We start from the raw sequence: 16,494 nt of genomic DNA on the forward strand, positions 1-16,494 counted from the left end.
TTAAGGATTTCTATGTTCTCTGGAGAGTCATGACATATCACAATAGGAATATACACATATAACAAAGTGTTTCAAAGCATCCCTTACCTGTGTAACAAGTGGCTCCAAAAGTCTCTCCACTGTTAGTGTCCGGATTTCCAAACTTTTGGGGTCCCATTTTAAAATGATAGGTGAAGTTGCCGAAGTCATGCTCCCTACAGAAACACACATCATCAGTTAGAAATAACGATCGCTGAAATAATCCACTACCTTGGGGGTTGCAAATGAATAATTCACCAAAATTGTGAACATACTTGAAGATCATCTGTCTGGCTCAACCTCATCAAGTTAGGAACAGGGAAGTCAGAACCAGAACTGTGTGAATTGGTGATGTTGGAATCACATCACAAACTGAGGGCTCCTGAGGATAACTGTATACATTTGACAAACTCTTGGGACCCAGCTGACATGGAAATATTTCACTCACTCAATATTTAGGGCACATATCCATCTGCTACATTCTGGGAAAGACTTGGACCTTGCCCTTGATTATGCTGATAGTTTCAAGGTAGAGAAAGCCAAGGTAGGCAATGACTACACCTCAGTGTGACTGGTGTTGTAATCAAGGAACACAGAAGGGGCTATGAGAGAACTGAGGAAAGGACACCAAAGTCAGTCTGGGGAGATCAACAAAGACTTTCACGAAGTGCAGTAAATTCATCATGATCACCAGATGAGAAACCCCAAGTCATAACAAAAAGCTACTTTGTTTTCTTCACATCATAACTGACCACTGAGGATATTATACTCCCTGTGGCAGCTGAGTTTCACTCTCTTAAACAGGAAATATATCTTACAAAGTGAGGGCAATCGTTCTGAAAATTAGCTTGCTGCTATTTACATGTTCTCTGATTTCTCACTGCATTTACATTCTTGTCCCATAAAATCCGTGTCTGAAAAGGTTATTTATTTCATTCTAAAGCAATCCTCTCCTCCCTAAGAATCACTGATGTGCAGGTAGCAGCCTCCCACAGATCAAGCACACAATATGGTCCTGGCCTCAATAAAATAAATTATGCATTCTATCGGAGGTGTGTTTCTCACTAAGAAATTGACTGCTCTTTGCTGAATATATTTCTACAACAAACCACTGGACAAGCAACCTTAGATTGTACAAACTGAATCTGAATCATTTGCTTTAATACCACCATAAATCAAACTGTTCATAGCTCTTCTCTTCTTGTGAATCAATGTCCTCACTCGATTCCATCCTTATAAATCAATGTAGATGATTATTTCCATTAGAATTAACACCACAAAGAAGGCCTACACAATAGGCACATGCCTCTTTACTGCTTTCTTACAGCTAATCCTTTTGCAAAATAGACCCAACAAATTTGCTTCAGGAAAAAAAAAAAGAGGCAAAGACACAGTGTGCTGGTATTTTACCTCTCTCCAAATGCCATGTTTTAAATAAACTAAGCATGGCAATTGAACCATATAGACTGATTTAGATTTGGTTTCCTTCACAACAACAATAGTTGGCACTGATATGTTGTCTGTCCTCCAAAAATCTAAAAACACTTTACACATTTCCCAGTCACACTACCAACTGCCACAGAGCAGCTGAGATGCATGCAATTCTGCTGCTGGGCAGCACATCTTCTTGTGCTGTGGAAGGATGAAGATGCCAGATGCTTTCTACATACACAGGATACCTTCATCCCTACTGAAGCCGGATCTACCTAAGCGATCTTGGGCCAGCATTTATGACAGAGTTATTGTTAAGCTTCTGGAGAAGTTCCCTGAAAATCTTTTTCAAGCTCTGATGGAATAATAAGTGATGTAATAATGAGTCACAAGGAAGTCCTGTAGGGAAGCTGGATAACTAGTAGTGAAGTCATTTTAACACGATAATGAAAGGCACTGGGTGAGACCTGGGTGTGCAGAGAGTTGCCATTATTGGTCATGCTTGTGCATATAAGCTGGTGGACCAAGGAAGGTACAGAAAATCTTTTATGGATGTTCCAATGTATAACTATAAAGAAATGATACTCAAAAAATGCAGAGGTGAGAAACCAAACTGCTGGGGCAATCCCATCAGAGACACTAATTTAGCATGCATCAAGAAGAAGCGGGAGATGTCGAACAAAGATCTTAAGCCAACAGTGAGCCAAGAAGCAGAGTTAGACAGTCTCTAGTCCTGAAGGTCACAGAGGCCTTATAAATCTAAAAATGAAAGGAAAAGAGTTACCAGGCACATCACTTAACTTAATTTATTCCTTTGGGAATCAATCTTTTCCACCACTTCTTGTGACACAGGTAAAATTTAATAGCAAAAGGCAAGGAAGGTTATATGTTATTAATTTGTTGAAGGGGAAAACCTAGTCACAGAAACTTTAAATGCCCTTTTCTCAGCCATGCAGCTTTTGACATGATTTGGATTAAAACTAGGAATTCTGTCTTTACCCCATTTATTTGGACAATTTGGTTTAATATCCAAATTAGCAAGAATCAAAGGTCACAGAGGGGGACTGCAAAATCTCTACCTCTAAACCCAGGATGTTGACCTCTATGATTCCCATTGAATTGCCTCTGAGGAGCACCTTAGCTTCAAGTCTGCAGAGCATGAGGTAGAGGACGGTAAGAAGCTCCTTTGACTACAGTATTTGAGCTGGTGTAATCTTTATAATCTGTTGTTTCTGGAAGAAGTGTTTGTGTCCTCCTACTCTGGGCACACTTGATTGCTTTCTGCTGTATGTACTAGACCTTGTAGTAGAAAAATTTCTCCATCAAAACCCCCAGACAATTGAAATTGCATAAAAACAGAAAAAAATTATTCCACTCCAGGTTAATGACCATAACTATAGTCTTCCAGATTCACCTATTGATGATCTTCATCTTCAGTGCCAGTAAGGACAAATGACAGCAGAGAAGAGAAAAACAGTCAAACATCCTCTAGAGCAAAGAAATGGGGCAACTGTAGTCAGCAAGTAGGAATGACAGTTTTGTATGTGCCCCCCATGACAAGAAAACACAAGATGGTTGACTCTCAATCGAGATTGTCATCCTACTTATACTTTCAATATTTGTAAATTCTGAAGAAAGACAGAAAACACACAGGCTTTTAAGGTACATTGGATGATTATTCAGTAAATAGTCACTCCTTCCCCTGTCCCTCCCCTCCACGAGAAATTAATATTGGGCTTTGGCCAACGGAACATTAGGAAATATGATGTGAGCAGACCTTCGAAATGTGCTTGCTTGGTCTTGCTCTCTTGTGCCTCTACCCTCTGCCATGATAGTCACGTATAGCCCACTGGTCCAAAAAGGAAGAAAGACATATGGAGCAAACCTGAATCCAAGCTGAAGCTGGAGCCAAGCCCAGCTAAGCCAAGTCTCGTCATCCAACTCCCAATCAAATCACAGACAAAGGACCAAAAAATAACTGCTTGCTATTGTACGTCACTGAGAATTTGTCACTAAGTGTTTTTCAGCAATAACTAGCAGAATGGTGGCAAATAGACTTTAGTTTGAATTGCAGCCTTATAATGGATGAACTCTGGCATGTTGTCCAAATTACCTAGCCTTTCTGAGCCTCCGTTTCCTCATGAAAAAAATCAAGATAAGTATTTTACAGGGTTATTGTGAGGATTAAATAACTTAGTGGAAAGAAAACATTTCTAGAAATATTACTTATTATGGCTTCCAAAATTTAGGTATCTTTTTTTTGAAATTCTTTACCTCTGGGGGGAATAAGAAAGCACCCATTAAAAAGAGAGATCCAGATTGACACTCCTCTGTGTGGAACAACCAAATTGACTCAAACGAGAAGAGAACAAATCAAATGTGTAGTCACATCAGCCTTTCAATTTTCTGAGGATGGAATGACACACTGACTCAAATCCACACTACACATCTGTACAATTAATGCACTCTGTTTTGCCAACAAAAGTGGCTCTATGTAAAACAGACACATTTTTTTTCAATGATTTAAATTCAAAGGAAAAAGACACTCATTTTCCTTGCTTTCGGTAGGGAGATAGAATACCGACTGGACACAGTGGAAGAGTGAAAATCAAGAGTTGTACATACTAAAAGACAACAAGGTTGTCTTCTATACATTACAATTTCACAAGCCCAGGAACAAGCTCTTAACAATTTACTTAATCTCTGAGAAGACTTTCTTCTTGAAAAGTATCAAATTGCGTATCCATGAAAGGTGCTAACACAGACTACATGGTAACATTTTAGATAATTTCAGATTCTCCAAGGGGGTAAGGAAGAGGCGTGGGTCAGGATTCTAGTGGCGATTTGTCACTCACAATACAAAAAGCAAAACCTGACAAAAAGACAAGCCAGAGGGTCAAGTGCCTGATAAACAGAAAATCTCTCGAGGTTGGCTATCCCAAGCAATGCCTTCAAATGACAAATATGTTAATGCAGTGCATAATTCACTGCAGAAATTTCCCTTTCCAGACATCCCTGGAAAATTTATTTTGAGCTTTCTGAATTCTTACCAGTCCTCTGCTCTTTTGCAAAGTGATGGTCCAGGAAGCTTTCTAGTTGCCCAGGAGGCCACCCAAACCTCCCTCCCTCCACAGGGCTCTAGCTTCAGATTCCCTTCACAAATTTTTCTCTTCACCAATACTGAGCAGTTCTGGAAACAAACTCTGTGAGTCTTTATTAGATGACGGCTTGCTTTTGTTGACAAGCAAATTCAGAAATTAATGACTAACAGTAGATGTATTCACCTATCTCCACACATAAGATGTTGAGTCAGTTACTTAAGCTTCAGTTTCAGCATTTGTAAAAAAAAAAAAAAAAAGAGGATGGTAATACCTTATATAACATCGATTTATTCTAAAAATCAATGAAATAGGTGCATATCCAAAAAGTGATGGTTTTACTTCTTTGTAATGTTGTCTGCAGGATTATCAACTGAGCCAGTTCAAGAGATCCACTAGGGTAGGGGTGAATGGAGATCCTGTAAGGCAAGATGCTTGAAAACAAAGCTTTGCTGAGGGAGTGAGAAATGAAAAAGAGAGAGAATTTTCTAAATTTCTTCAGCATTTCCGAATCAAGCCTGGAAACACTGAATCATACTGTTTCTTCCATGAATAATAATAATACTGGCTAAAGACCTGGCGTTATTATTCTCTCCCATTTATAGACAGGGAGACTGAGGTATGAAACAGTTAAGAAAGCTGCCCAAGGTCACAAAATTTGTGCCTGAACTGCCTGGCCTTAAGAGTCTGTGCTCATAATGACTATGCTTTCCTGCTTCTAAAAAGGAGTTCCTAGGGTTAGGTTTATGCCAGGATCACCGTGGGGCTTCTGAACAAGGTGAGGAAGATAGAGATATGGCAGGAATGGAAAACCCAGAAGCCAGCCCCTTCTGGAGAATGAGAGAAGGAGGGGAAGCGGAAGGACACAAAGGAATGTTAGATAAGATACGGGAGACACAAATGGCAAGTGCCCTGATTCACATGTGGAGCCTATGGAAAAGGTGGTTTCACTTCCTGGTAAGACAGGGCAGGTCCTGCGTTCAGTTTCCTGCAGCCACCTTTGGTCCCATGTGGTGAGAATGGGATGCTGCTGGTGAGTCAGGGCCAGCTAGTGACACAGCACCCTGGCAAAGCCAAGACAAAGACCATAGGATGAGTTATGCCAAATAAACAGAATTTGGGCCCCCATGACCTCAGCCCCCTTGTGTTACACTTGTGAATACGTTACATTACAGGGTAAAGGGGGCTTTGCAGATGTAATTAAAGTTACTAATCACTGGACCTTAAAATAGGGAGATAATCCTGGACTATCCAGGTGGGCCCAATGTAAAGGTAGGTCCTTAAAAACATCTTTTTCCTGGCTATGGGTAGAAGAGGCAGTCACAGAGAAGCAGCAGACAAGGATGTCAGGTGGGGCAGAAGAGGAAGACACAGGGACTCAAAGTGTGAGAAGGACTTGAGCTACTATTGCTAGAGGTGGCCACAAGTAAAGCATGAAGAGGAATGTGGGTAGATTCTAGGAGCTAAGAGAAGGCCTTGGAGGACACAGCCAGCAAGGAAACAGGGACCTCAGTTCTACAACTACCAGGTGCTGAATTCAGCCAAACCCCTGAAGGAGGTTGGACGTGAATTCTTCCCCAGAGCCTCTGGTAAGGAACACAGCTCAATCAACATCTTGGTTTTAGCCTTGTAAGATGCTAAGCAGAGGACCCAGCCAAGTCCATCCAGGGGTTTCTGATCTTCTGAGACTATGAGATAAGAAATTTGTGTTGTTTTCAGCTGCTCAGTTTGTGGTGAATTTTTATGGCAGCAACAGGAAAATAATACAGGTGGCACACACAAATTTGAGAGTGCCTCACAAATTTTGTGTGCATTACAATCACCTGGACAGTGTGTTCATATACAAACTGCTAGGACCCACCCAGAGAGTTTCTGAATCATTAGATCTGGGGTGGATCTGAGAATATGCTTTTTTTTTTTTTTTTTTTGTATTTATAACAAGTTCCCAGACAATGCTCATGGTCCAGGAACCATACTTTGAGAACCACTGTTGTAATCAGACCATGGCCATGCATGGCAGCAGGGAAGACGTGATCAGGAAGATATGGGACGTCTCGGCAGAGACCTTGAGACCAGTAATAATAACACTGGTAGTGTTATTACCATTATCACTGTAATAATGGTTGTTATACTTTCTGAAAGCTATTTACACTTTTTAGGGGATCCAGTGCCTTGAAGTGATGCTCAGTGGGGAAGTGGAATGCCATATCAGAATCACACGTTTTTCAAACCACATCAACACCAACCCCCAATCACCCCCGAAGTTCCAGTAGCCCCCCGGGAGACCCTTTTCGGGTCAGAATCACTGCTGTGTTAGCGATCGCTGTGAAGAATGTAAAATAACAGAGGGAGAGAGTCACAGCCCTCGGTCTACTGGAAGCAGAAATGAAAGTCAAGAAATAATTGTTTAATAGAGAACAAATGTTTCCAAAGAAACTGTGTTCCTAAAATAATTTGAAGTTATTTGAGGCCTATAAAAATAAGTCTTCCAAATAATTATCTGAAATACAGTAGTAGTTCTACATTTTCTGCTGTTGACAAAGGAAGGCACCTCTAATACCCAGGCGCCCTATTGTAAGAGGGCCTTCTGTCTGGAGGTGAGGAGAGTATGTGTGCATGTATGCATCACAGGCAGGAGCAGAAGTTGAGAAACAAAAGCAAAGAAGGAGGCATTTGATTATCCTTCAAATATCCCTAGAGAGTAAAAGACACCCTGATTCCCACCAGAATACACTCTGCTTCAACAGAAGCAGGTCTAAATGGAAGCAGGGGAGAGGATATTCAGCACTCTTCCGGGTGGTACCCTGGGTGTGGAAATGGCCTGGCCTACCGGCCTAAATATGAAAAAGTCTTGTTTCTTATTTTCCTCCATTAACTTTGCTCAATTTAAGCTCATTTCCTCTTCCTTTGACTAGAAAGAGGCAGCATATCACCCATCACCGTCCTCTACCTAATAACCAGTCAAAGCCCGGGCTCAGTGAACCTAGATGAAAGTCACTGCTGTGATTATAGGATCCATCATTTTTTTTTTTTTTCCCAAGGAAGATTAGCCCTGAGCTAACTACTGCCAGTCCTCCTCTTTTTGCTGAGGAAGCCTGGCCCTGAGCTAACATCCGTGCCCATCTTCCTCTACTTTATATGTGGGATGCCTACCACAGCATGGCGTTCCAAGTGGTGCCATGTCTGCACCCGGGATTTGAGCTGGCGAACCCCAGGCCGCTGAGAAGCGGAACGTGTGCACATAACCACTGCGCCACTAGGCCGGCCCCCACCACCATTTTATTCAAAATTGAAATGATATATAATTTCTAACTGTCCTTTGCTATTTGCAGAGGAAGAGCGTGGGGAAGTTATCTCTTCTACTGGTAAAGCAACATTTAACACTACCCTCAAGTATTACAATATCTGTAAGACCTCTATTTATGATAAACACATCCCTTGTAACAAAACACCCAAAGAAACACTATTGAACAAAAATATTCTAATAATTTCAAAAGGCTTTAATAACATTTCATGTCTACACATAAAAGTCTACTAAAGAAGACTTTAATATTTTTTTAAAACAAATAGATATGAAGCTATTATATCTTCTTCAGAGCTTCTTACTTTTTCTATCCAAATAAACAAAACTTCACCAAAAAAAAGGAATATATGAAGCAAGATCCACAGCCTCAAGACTTTCAGGATGACAAGTTTAGACTAATAATATATAGCCTAGAGCTTGCTGATTAAAAAAGAAATAACCATGTCCATATCTCACTGAAATGGTTTTTTATACTTACAATAGCATACTCATAAAATTTAAAACTATGTGCCAACTTAATAGAAATTCACTACTCCTGAAGTATGCTAATAGAAAGCCAGTAATTTGAAATTCAAAATGAAAGCTAGTATCTGTCAAATTAATTTCCTGGCTTTTCACTACATTCATAGTCTCATCATTTAAATTCATTTTGGAGCATATACAGACTCAATCTACTCCTAAATTATGGCTTGTTTTCCATTTGGATGTGAACACATGTGACATCCAGGTAGGCAGTGCTTACTCTATATGCTACATCAGGTTTCCAAAGTTCCAACAAAAACTCAGTTTTTCTAAACAAAATATATTTGACTAAGAGTTAACGTTGTTGTACCTGTTTTTTCTCCTTAAGCAACACTTGAATTCAGATTTGGGCAGTAGATTTCAAAAATTAAAAATAAGAACTGTTAATGTTTCAGATAACATATTTTGATGAATTATCTTTCTAGTCCAAAAGTAACTTCAAATTATTTAAAAGGAACATAGCTTCTTTTGCAATTAATTTACTCCGTGTCCTTCTAACCTCTTGAAAATTAGAATTCCATATGCAATGATTATGTAACTCTAATCTTCACCAGAATCTCAACATTTCATATTCAGATTGCAGCAAAATAACCATCAAACTGCTCTCCTTATCTTCAGTCTTGCTGTACAATTCATTCCAAAATAATTATCTGAAACATTCCTTTCCTAGGGGACCAAAATGACTACTTAACTCTCTTCTCCAAGTCCCAAGTCCTCATTGTAACAAGGCTGGCACTCAACTTTCTGACCAGGGTCTATTGGGTCTTATTTCTTTAACATAAGTCTTCTGCTGCATTCAGGTTTGGACAACATTATAACGCATGTTTCATACCACTTCCCAAAGCCCCCACTGGAACACCTTCCTTCTCATCCTCCAACACCTAAATATTGACATACTCACACTGCATCTTCTCATAACCCCTAAATTGTTACTGGATTTATAGTCAGTAACAGCGAATCTTCCTTTTCTTAACTGGCTCATTATTAAGAAATTGACATTATTTTTACATAAACCAATTGATTATAAACTCATTAGGGCAAAAATCAAGTTTTTTACTCCATTTCTATGATCCGTAGAATATAATAGGGTGTTAGATCTAGGTCCTTTGCAAAGGTTTGATTAAGTATGCTCCTATAAAATCCAAATATTTATCTATTTTTTTCAAGTATCGATTTTTAATATTTTTAATAGTGGATTCCATTTCCTAGAGAGTAACAGTTTTTAAAATATCTTTCAGACTTATTTTTTGACATATTCTTTGTTCAATACTTACTAAAGACCCAAAACAAATGATATTTTGGTATTATTCAGAGAACATAATTTATATTCAGGTTTCTTTTTATTTACATATATTTTTTAATGATGTTTTATTTCATTTATTTATTTATTTATTTAATTTTTTTTTTTTTTTTTGAGGAAGATTAGCCCTGAGCTATGGCCAGTCCTCCTCTTTTTGCTGAGGAAGCCTGGCCCTGAGCTAACATCCGTGCCCATCTTCCTCTACTTTATACGTGGGACACGTACCACAGTGTGGCGTGCCAAGCAGTGCCATGTCTGCACCCAGGATCCGAACCAGTGAACCCTGGGCCGCCGAGAAGCAGAACGTGGGAACTTAACCCTTGCGCCACTGGGCCGGCCCCTACATATTTTTTAAAACATATAGCTTCAGTTCTTATTTTAACTGGACCACTAGTTTTCAGTTATTATGTTTTAAAACCAGGTGTCATTTTCGTTCAGGAAAAAGTAATCTCAGGGCTTCCTTCACCAAACTAGTGAGGTCTGCTTTGATATTTAATTCACTGCAAAGTTCCACACGAGGAACTTTGAGAAAAGGATTGTACCAGTTGTGCAAGTTGGTCCACGAGATGTCTTCCTTCCCCTCATTGACTCAAATGGCCTTTTGTCCCCAAGGCCCAGTGACTTTTCCTTTCTCTGAAGTCCATCAGTATTCCAGATAATTAGAATGACTACTAGGTAATATTTAATTTAAATACAAATTGCCTTGTGTTGTTCTCTATTTGCTTTATATAAGTTTTGTCCTCTCTAATGCACCCAGGGAGAGGTACTCCACCTCCTTCACAGTGATTAGCATAGTGCTGGGCATTTAGTAAAAAATGTTATGAGTACTCGTGGACTTGATTCTTTGCTAAGTTCAAGTCTCACAATCACACACACAATGACTATAGTTAAAATACAACACTAATACTCTTATGCAGAAAAGTTTTCAGCTCAGATTGTACCACTTTAGATGCCACTTATATGACAAACAAAACAAAAAGTTATTTTCCTCCCTCAGAATGCCTTCAATATTTTAGCAAAGTAGTCAGGCTCCCATTCTTCCTTCCTTCTCTCTTTTATCCATCCATTCATTCACTCAATGCATATGTACTAACCACTCAATGTGTACAAGGTGCTGTGGGAAAAATCAAGGTGTATCAGATTTGCTTAATGCTGATTGGTGAGATGAGACTTGCTCTGACTCATCAGATTGTAAAAGGAGGAACCACACACCAAGAAAGGAGTGCCAGAGAGTAAGCTCAGTTGGGGATGGGCTTCTGTAGGGCGATTATCCAACCATTTCAACAGGGCATGTAGATCAGGTGATAAAGAGATAACCAAGAGCACTTCCAAATTTTGCATGTATTGATGAAGTAATATGGAGTAGTTTGTGCAACAGAACTACGGGGAAATACTCCATGCCCTTTTGAATTGCTGCCAGAAAAATGCTGAAAACAAAAATGAGCAAGATTATGAAAAAGCATTCAAGTAAGCCCAGGATGGAGAGTCAAGAAGACAAAGTAATCATAATATTAAGATAGGATGTAAAGAAATAAATGTGGATATTTAGGCAAGAGCTATTTTAAATTGTTAAGTGATTATAAGAATACTTAATTAGTACTTAAGGACTTGTATTTTTTAAGCAAGCTCCAGTGGATTATTATATTTTATTTTAAAAGTCAAAGTTAAATCCACACGTGCTAGTGAGTTAATAAGGCATCAAGTTGCAGAAACTCATAGAGAAATGATCTCAGCCTAATTCCCCTGCCTCTTTCAGTTTCCCATCTTAAAGTGGCTTATTCACCAGGTCTAACAAAGCCAGGTAATGCTGTGCATCCGATGGCAGCTACAGTGAATGGGAGACAGTTCGCCTGCAGAGTTATCCCTGCCCCTTTCAACTGAATTACCAGCCGTGAAAGGTCATAACACATTACAGCAATTACATTTGCTTAGAAGTCTTTTATAGTGAGGATTGATATTTTAGCATCAGCAGTACTCAGCATCTATGCCTCCTGGTAAATCACCTTATTAAGCTTGTTGATAGAGAAAATCGTACATGAAAAACAGAAACAATAACCCAGGTTTCCTTCTGGCCATCTGTGGCATTTAATTTTGTGCTTATGAGCCAAAAAATACCTCAGGTGATATGCTTTTTTAAATACAAAAATAAAATGTACCGTGGCATTTAGGAAATGCAAACAGAGCTCTGTTAAATCTGTACATTTCAAGGGAGTAGTCCTTTCCATTAAGTTTATTATATTTACATTTTACAACAGCAAAGATTTCACTGAACACTCCTAGCCACTGGTCAAAGTTTATCATCATTATTAACAGTTTTATGTTCCTGTCATCAAATCTTGATGTGCTGGAGGGAATGGGAGCCCTTGACCACAGAGAGTGACAAGCAAAAAGCAATTCACCAACACAGCAGTGCATGCTGAGCACTCGTTCTGAGGAGTTGCTGCTTAGGCACTTTACATACATCACTTTATGCTGTCTTCTCATAGCTGTGAGGTCAATATGATAATGCCTCAATTTTACAGATAAGGGAACTAAAGCATAGGGACATTAAGTCACTTTCCCAAGGTTAATGGAATTCAATCAAGATTTATTCCAAATCTGTGTTTTTCCCCAACATACAATGCAACTTCCCTAGTTTAAATACTTTCTTTCTCAGGTAGTAAGTCTCAGGGGACAGACAAGTTAAGAAAATACACAGCTTCGAGTAGCTTCATAGAAGTATGTGGATAATAAATCCCTAATGGATTATTTCAGGTAAGTAAAGCATTTGGGGACTGTTCCTGACCTTTCAGTTTGTCAGAGAAGACTATACCTTTCTAACATGCATCTCTTGGCACCACTCTCAAGATGCAAGTGAACAGATAATAGATCTGATCCAATATGGCGGTTCTCTTTTCAAGCAAGTTCAAAAAGCCTTCGTCAAATAAGTGAATACATGTGAGTAGCAACCATCTTCATTCTGAGGTGACCAGAATCACCTCAGGTGACCATCCACAAACACATCAGCATCTTTGTCCACTGTCACCTCCTTCCCAATTACCTTATTAGAAGACGGGACTTGTTCCCTCTTTCCTAGAGCCCATCGTTTCCTGCTTCCTAAGGTCTCACTCCATCAATCAGGGCCTCTTTGTATCCTCAATTTATTCTACTTTTCTGGCTCCTTCTAGTCAGTGGAAAGTCTTGCCCAACAAAAAAAGGAAAATACAAAAAAACCCCACAACCCTCTCCATCCTACTCCTCTCTTGACATACTATACTTCCTTTCCTTTTCAGATCCTGGCTTCTTGAAAGGGTGTTCTATAATGTTCATTCAATTTCCTGACTACCTACCCATCCCACAACAATCTGGCTACTGCACTCAACATTCCACTGAAATTAGCCTTGCAAAGTTACACATCGTCTCCTGGTCGCTTAATTCAATGGACACCATGTGCTTTGCCAGCTCATATATTAAAATTAGAAAGATGTGGAGAAGATTATCATGGTCTCTGGGCAAGAATGACAAGCAAATTCATGCAGAGTCTCATATTTTTATAGGAATTCATTTTGTTATATATAGACATATATCTAGATATAGAGAATATATTTGCATATAGAAAAAGTCTGGAAAGATATACCTCAAAATTTTAACAGTAGCTATGCTGGGTGATGAGATTTGGGGCAATTCTTAAGTTATACATAATTACATATATTTTTTCACCTCATATATTTATATATGTGTGTGTATATATACATATATATAAATATACACATATACATATTCAACTTACACAATGATCACATATTTCTTATCTAAATAAAAATAAATAAATATATAACCTCAAAATATCCAGTGGCTCCTTTTCAGTTCTTATCTTATTTGATCTGTCAGCAGTATTTGACAGTATTGTTCTCTTTCCTTGGCTTCAAAGACATTACTTTCTCCTGGTCTTCCTCCACCCTCTTGTCATCTTGTTCTTAGTCTTCTTGGTGGCTTGCTCTTCTATACCCATGCCCTTTATGTTAGTACCTTGAATTCCATCATTGTCCCTTGTCTCTCCCTGCTTGACACACAGTCTCTTGGCAGTCTCATTCATGTCTGTGGCTTACATTATGCTGAAAGCTCCCAAATCTATTTCTCTAGCTCAGGGCTCCTGCCTGGGTTCCAGTCTCCTATATGCAACTATTTAGGAGGTTTCAAACAGTTCAAAACCAAAATGCTTAAAGGTCAACTCAACATCTTTCACCTCAAATTGGTCCAACTCCTGAATTCACATGTCAATAAACAGAACCACTATCAAGCCCTGCCAGAAATGTAGGAGTCATTTTTGACTCCTTTCCTTTCTCTTACCTCCTACATCAACTCTAAAAATTCTATCTTCAATATTTCCCAAACATCACTTTTTTTTCTCTATCACCACTGCCTTAATTAAGGCTCTCATCATTTCTTCCTTAGATTATTGAAGCAGCCCCTTGACTGTCATGTTGCCTTCAATCTTAGCCTCCTCTGATCCCTCCTCTATTCTGCAGTCTTAGTGGTTTTTCCAAAATGTAAATTACATCATGTCACTCTCTGTTGAAAAGCCTCTGATGACTTTCATTGCCTCAGGATCAAGTTCCAATTATACTTACTGTCCTCCAGTATAGACTTATTACTCAGCATTCATCCACCTTGCATGTTAAGTCCTTGTAAAACTCTAGACTTACTGAATTACTAGCTGTTCTGCAAACATTCAATATTTTGTGATGCCTCTAAGCCTTTGCCCATGTCACTCCAACTATAGGGACGCTCTTTCCCTGTTTTCTTCACTTGACTTACTCTCAGTTATCCTTTGAGACTCAACTCAGGCATCATTTCTTGATCTGCTCAGACCCACTCTTGCTCTGAGAGCACATTGTGCTTCCCTCTACTGTGCTATACATCACACTGTATTTGAACTGTTCTTTTATTTGTCCCTTTCACACTAGAATGTTGAGAACCTTGAAGACAAGACTGTGAATTTAACATATTTTGAATAAACACATAAGTAAATGATTGGCATAAAAGAGGCAGCCACTTCCCAGGTGATGTGACATGAGGGAGATACAAAACAAGGTTTCTTGAACAAATTTACCCACAAAATATTATTCTTCATTCTTCAAAAGCCACTAAAGTAAACATAGTTTCATCTAAGGTATTTGTTCAACCCCAATACTGACAGCTTAAAGAACTCAAAATTCAGGAAGAGCTCCAGGAAAAAATTCAGAACTTGAACTAGAGCCATCCCTCCTGACAAACATAAAGTCTTCTGAGCAGGCACTTTGCTGCAGGAACGCCATGATGTAATGCAGGAAACACAGCACCTGAAGTAGGAAAATGAGTTTCTAGTTATATCTTCACTTCCCAGCCACCCAGATGATTCTCTCAGCAAATCTCCTGCTTTATCTGAAACTGTAGGGCAGCACCTTTATGAGCCTGAAAGAACCAGATGGTCTTCTGTATTCCACTCAGCACTAAAATAAATAATTATAACATTTCAGTAAGAAAGGTTCTCACAAGTTATTTTCAGTTCTTATAATACAAACCAGATGATACACTAACTACATATGATTATCTAGGGGTTTATTTAAGAGATTCCTTAAGGACTACTAAGTAATCTTTGTTAACCAAATTTAAATACTGTCTTTCACACAGTGATATTACTGACTTCATACAGGAAGACATGGCTCTCCATTGGCCCTTCAACACTAAAGAGAGATTACCTATAGTCAATGGGTAGAACCTTGGTCCACGCTTCTATCTCTCCTCTGACCAAACAAAGGTATGTATTAAACGCTCCCTTTGACTAGAATGGAAACAGAGGAAAACAAATGGCCTCAAATAGTATTTAAGACAGAATTATATTTAAAGTATAATATAACTAATATGGAAAATACTGCATCGCACAGACATCTTCCTCTACTAACTCCTCAAAGCCTGATGTTCATTTTCTTAAACACAATCTCAACTCATTCAAATATCGTGTATCCATAGGTCTGAGTTAGGGCTGGATCCTTCTCCAGCCCAAGGAAGAAGATCATAATTATTCTATGGCAATTATGTGGAGTTCCACATAATTGGAATTTCTTCTTTGCCATTCTTAGTTCCAGTTTGGGTTTGTCCCCAAATGATATCTGACAGCAAGTCAGCTACGGACTTCTGGGAAAGGTTTTCCTGGAGAACAGACAGACATGTGTTTCTCCCCTGTGCACTACTGTAACTACATGTGACACATTGCATCCATTTGTGACAATGAGGGAAGAAAATGACAACAGCTGAGGATAGAAGAGTAGAAGGAAGGAACACACTTTGGTCTTTTATGACAATAATACATTCAATTAGCCAAGACTGAAACTATCTTACCTTTAGAAACAATGGATATGACTTCATATTATTTGTAGCCCCAAAGCCCATAACTGACATACTGCTACTGATTGTTTCAAATAGTATTCCTTGTGTTGAAACTGGTAGACTTGTGGTACACAGGAAGAGGTGAGTAAACTGCAGTCCGCAGGCCAAATCTGCTCACCTCCTGCTTTTGTAAATAAAGTTATTATTGGAACATGGCCACTCTTTTTCATTTTGTCTATGGTTGCTTGCTGGTTACAACAGCAGATTTGAGTAGTTGTGGCAGAGACTGTATGGCCCACGCTGGAAAATATTTAGTATCTGGCTCTTTACAGAACAAGTTTTCCAGCCCCTATTCTATACCAGTAGATCTCAACTCGGGGGCTATATCACTCAGACAATATTTCCAGGGGCCATGTGGGATGTCCCAATCATTGAGAAGTTCTATAGGGCCAGGGTTGTTTGATATTGTGTAA

General features: G+C 39.0%; 1 protein-coding gene and 1 non-coding gene across 2 annotated transcripts in view; one reads left to right on the forward strand and one right to left on the reverse strand.

Moving 5' to 3' along the window:
- CTNNA2 (catenin alpha 2) overlaps positions 1–189 on the reverse strand; it is a 962,660-nt gene extending 962,471 nt beyond the window's left edge. Inside the window, exon 1 of the mRNA XM_046662353.1 lies at positions 88–189. Coding sequence (XP_046518309.1) covers positions 88–189 — 102 coding nt within the window. The remainder of the gene's footprint in view (positions 1–87) is intronic.
- A 12,913-nt stretch (positions 190–13,102) lies between these two features.
- LOC124240520 (U6 spliceosomal RNA) lies at positions 13,103–13,205 on the forward strand. Its single transcript, XR_006888909.1, has one exon. It is a non-coding gene; the product is annotated as a U6 spliceosomal RNA (small nuclear RNA).
- The last annotated feature ends 3,289 nt before the right edge of the window (positions 13,206–16,494 follow it).

This window comes from Equus quagga, chromosome 5 (assembly GCF_021613505.1).
Source record: "Equus quagga isolate Etosha38 chromosome 5, UCLA_HA_Equagga_1.0, whole genome shotgun sequence".
Classification (NCBI taxonomy): domain Eukaryota; kingdom Metazoa; phylum Chordata; class Mammalia; order Perissodactyla; family Equidae; genus Equus; species Equus quagga.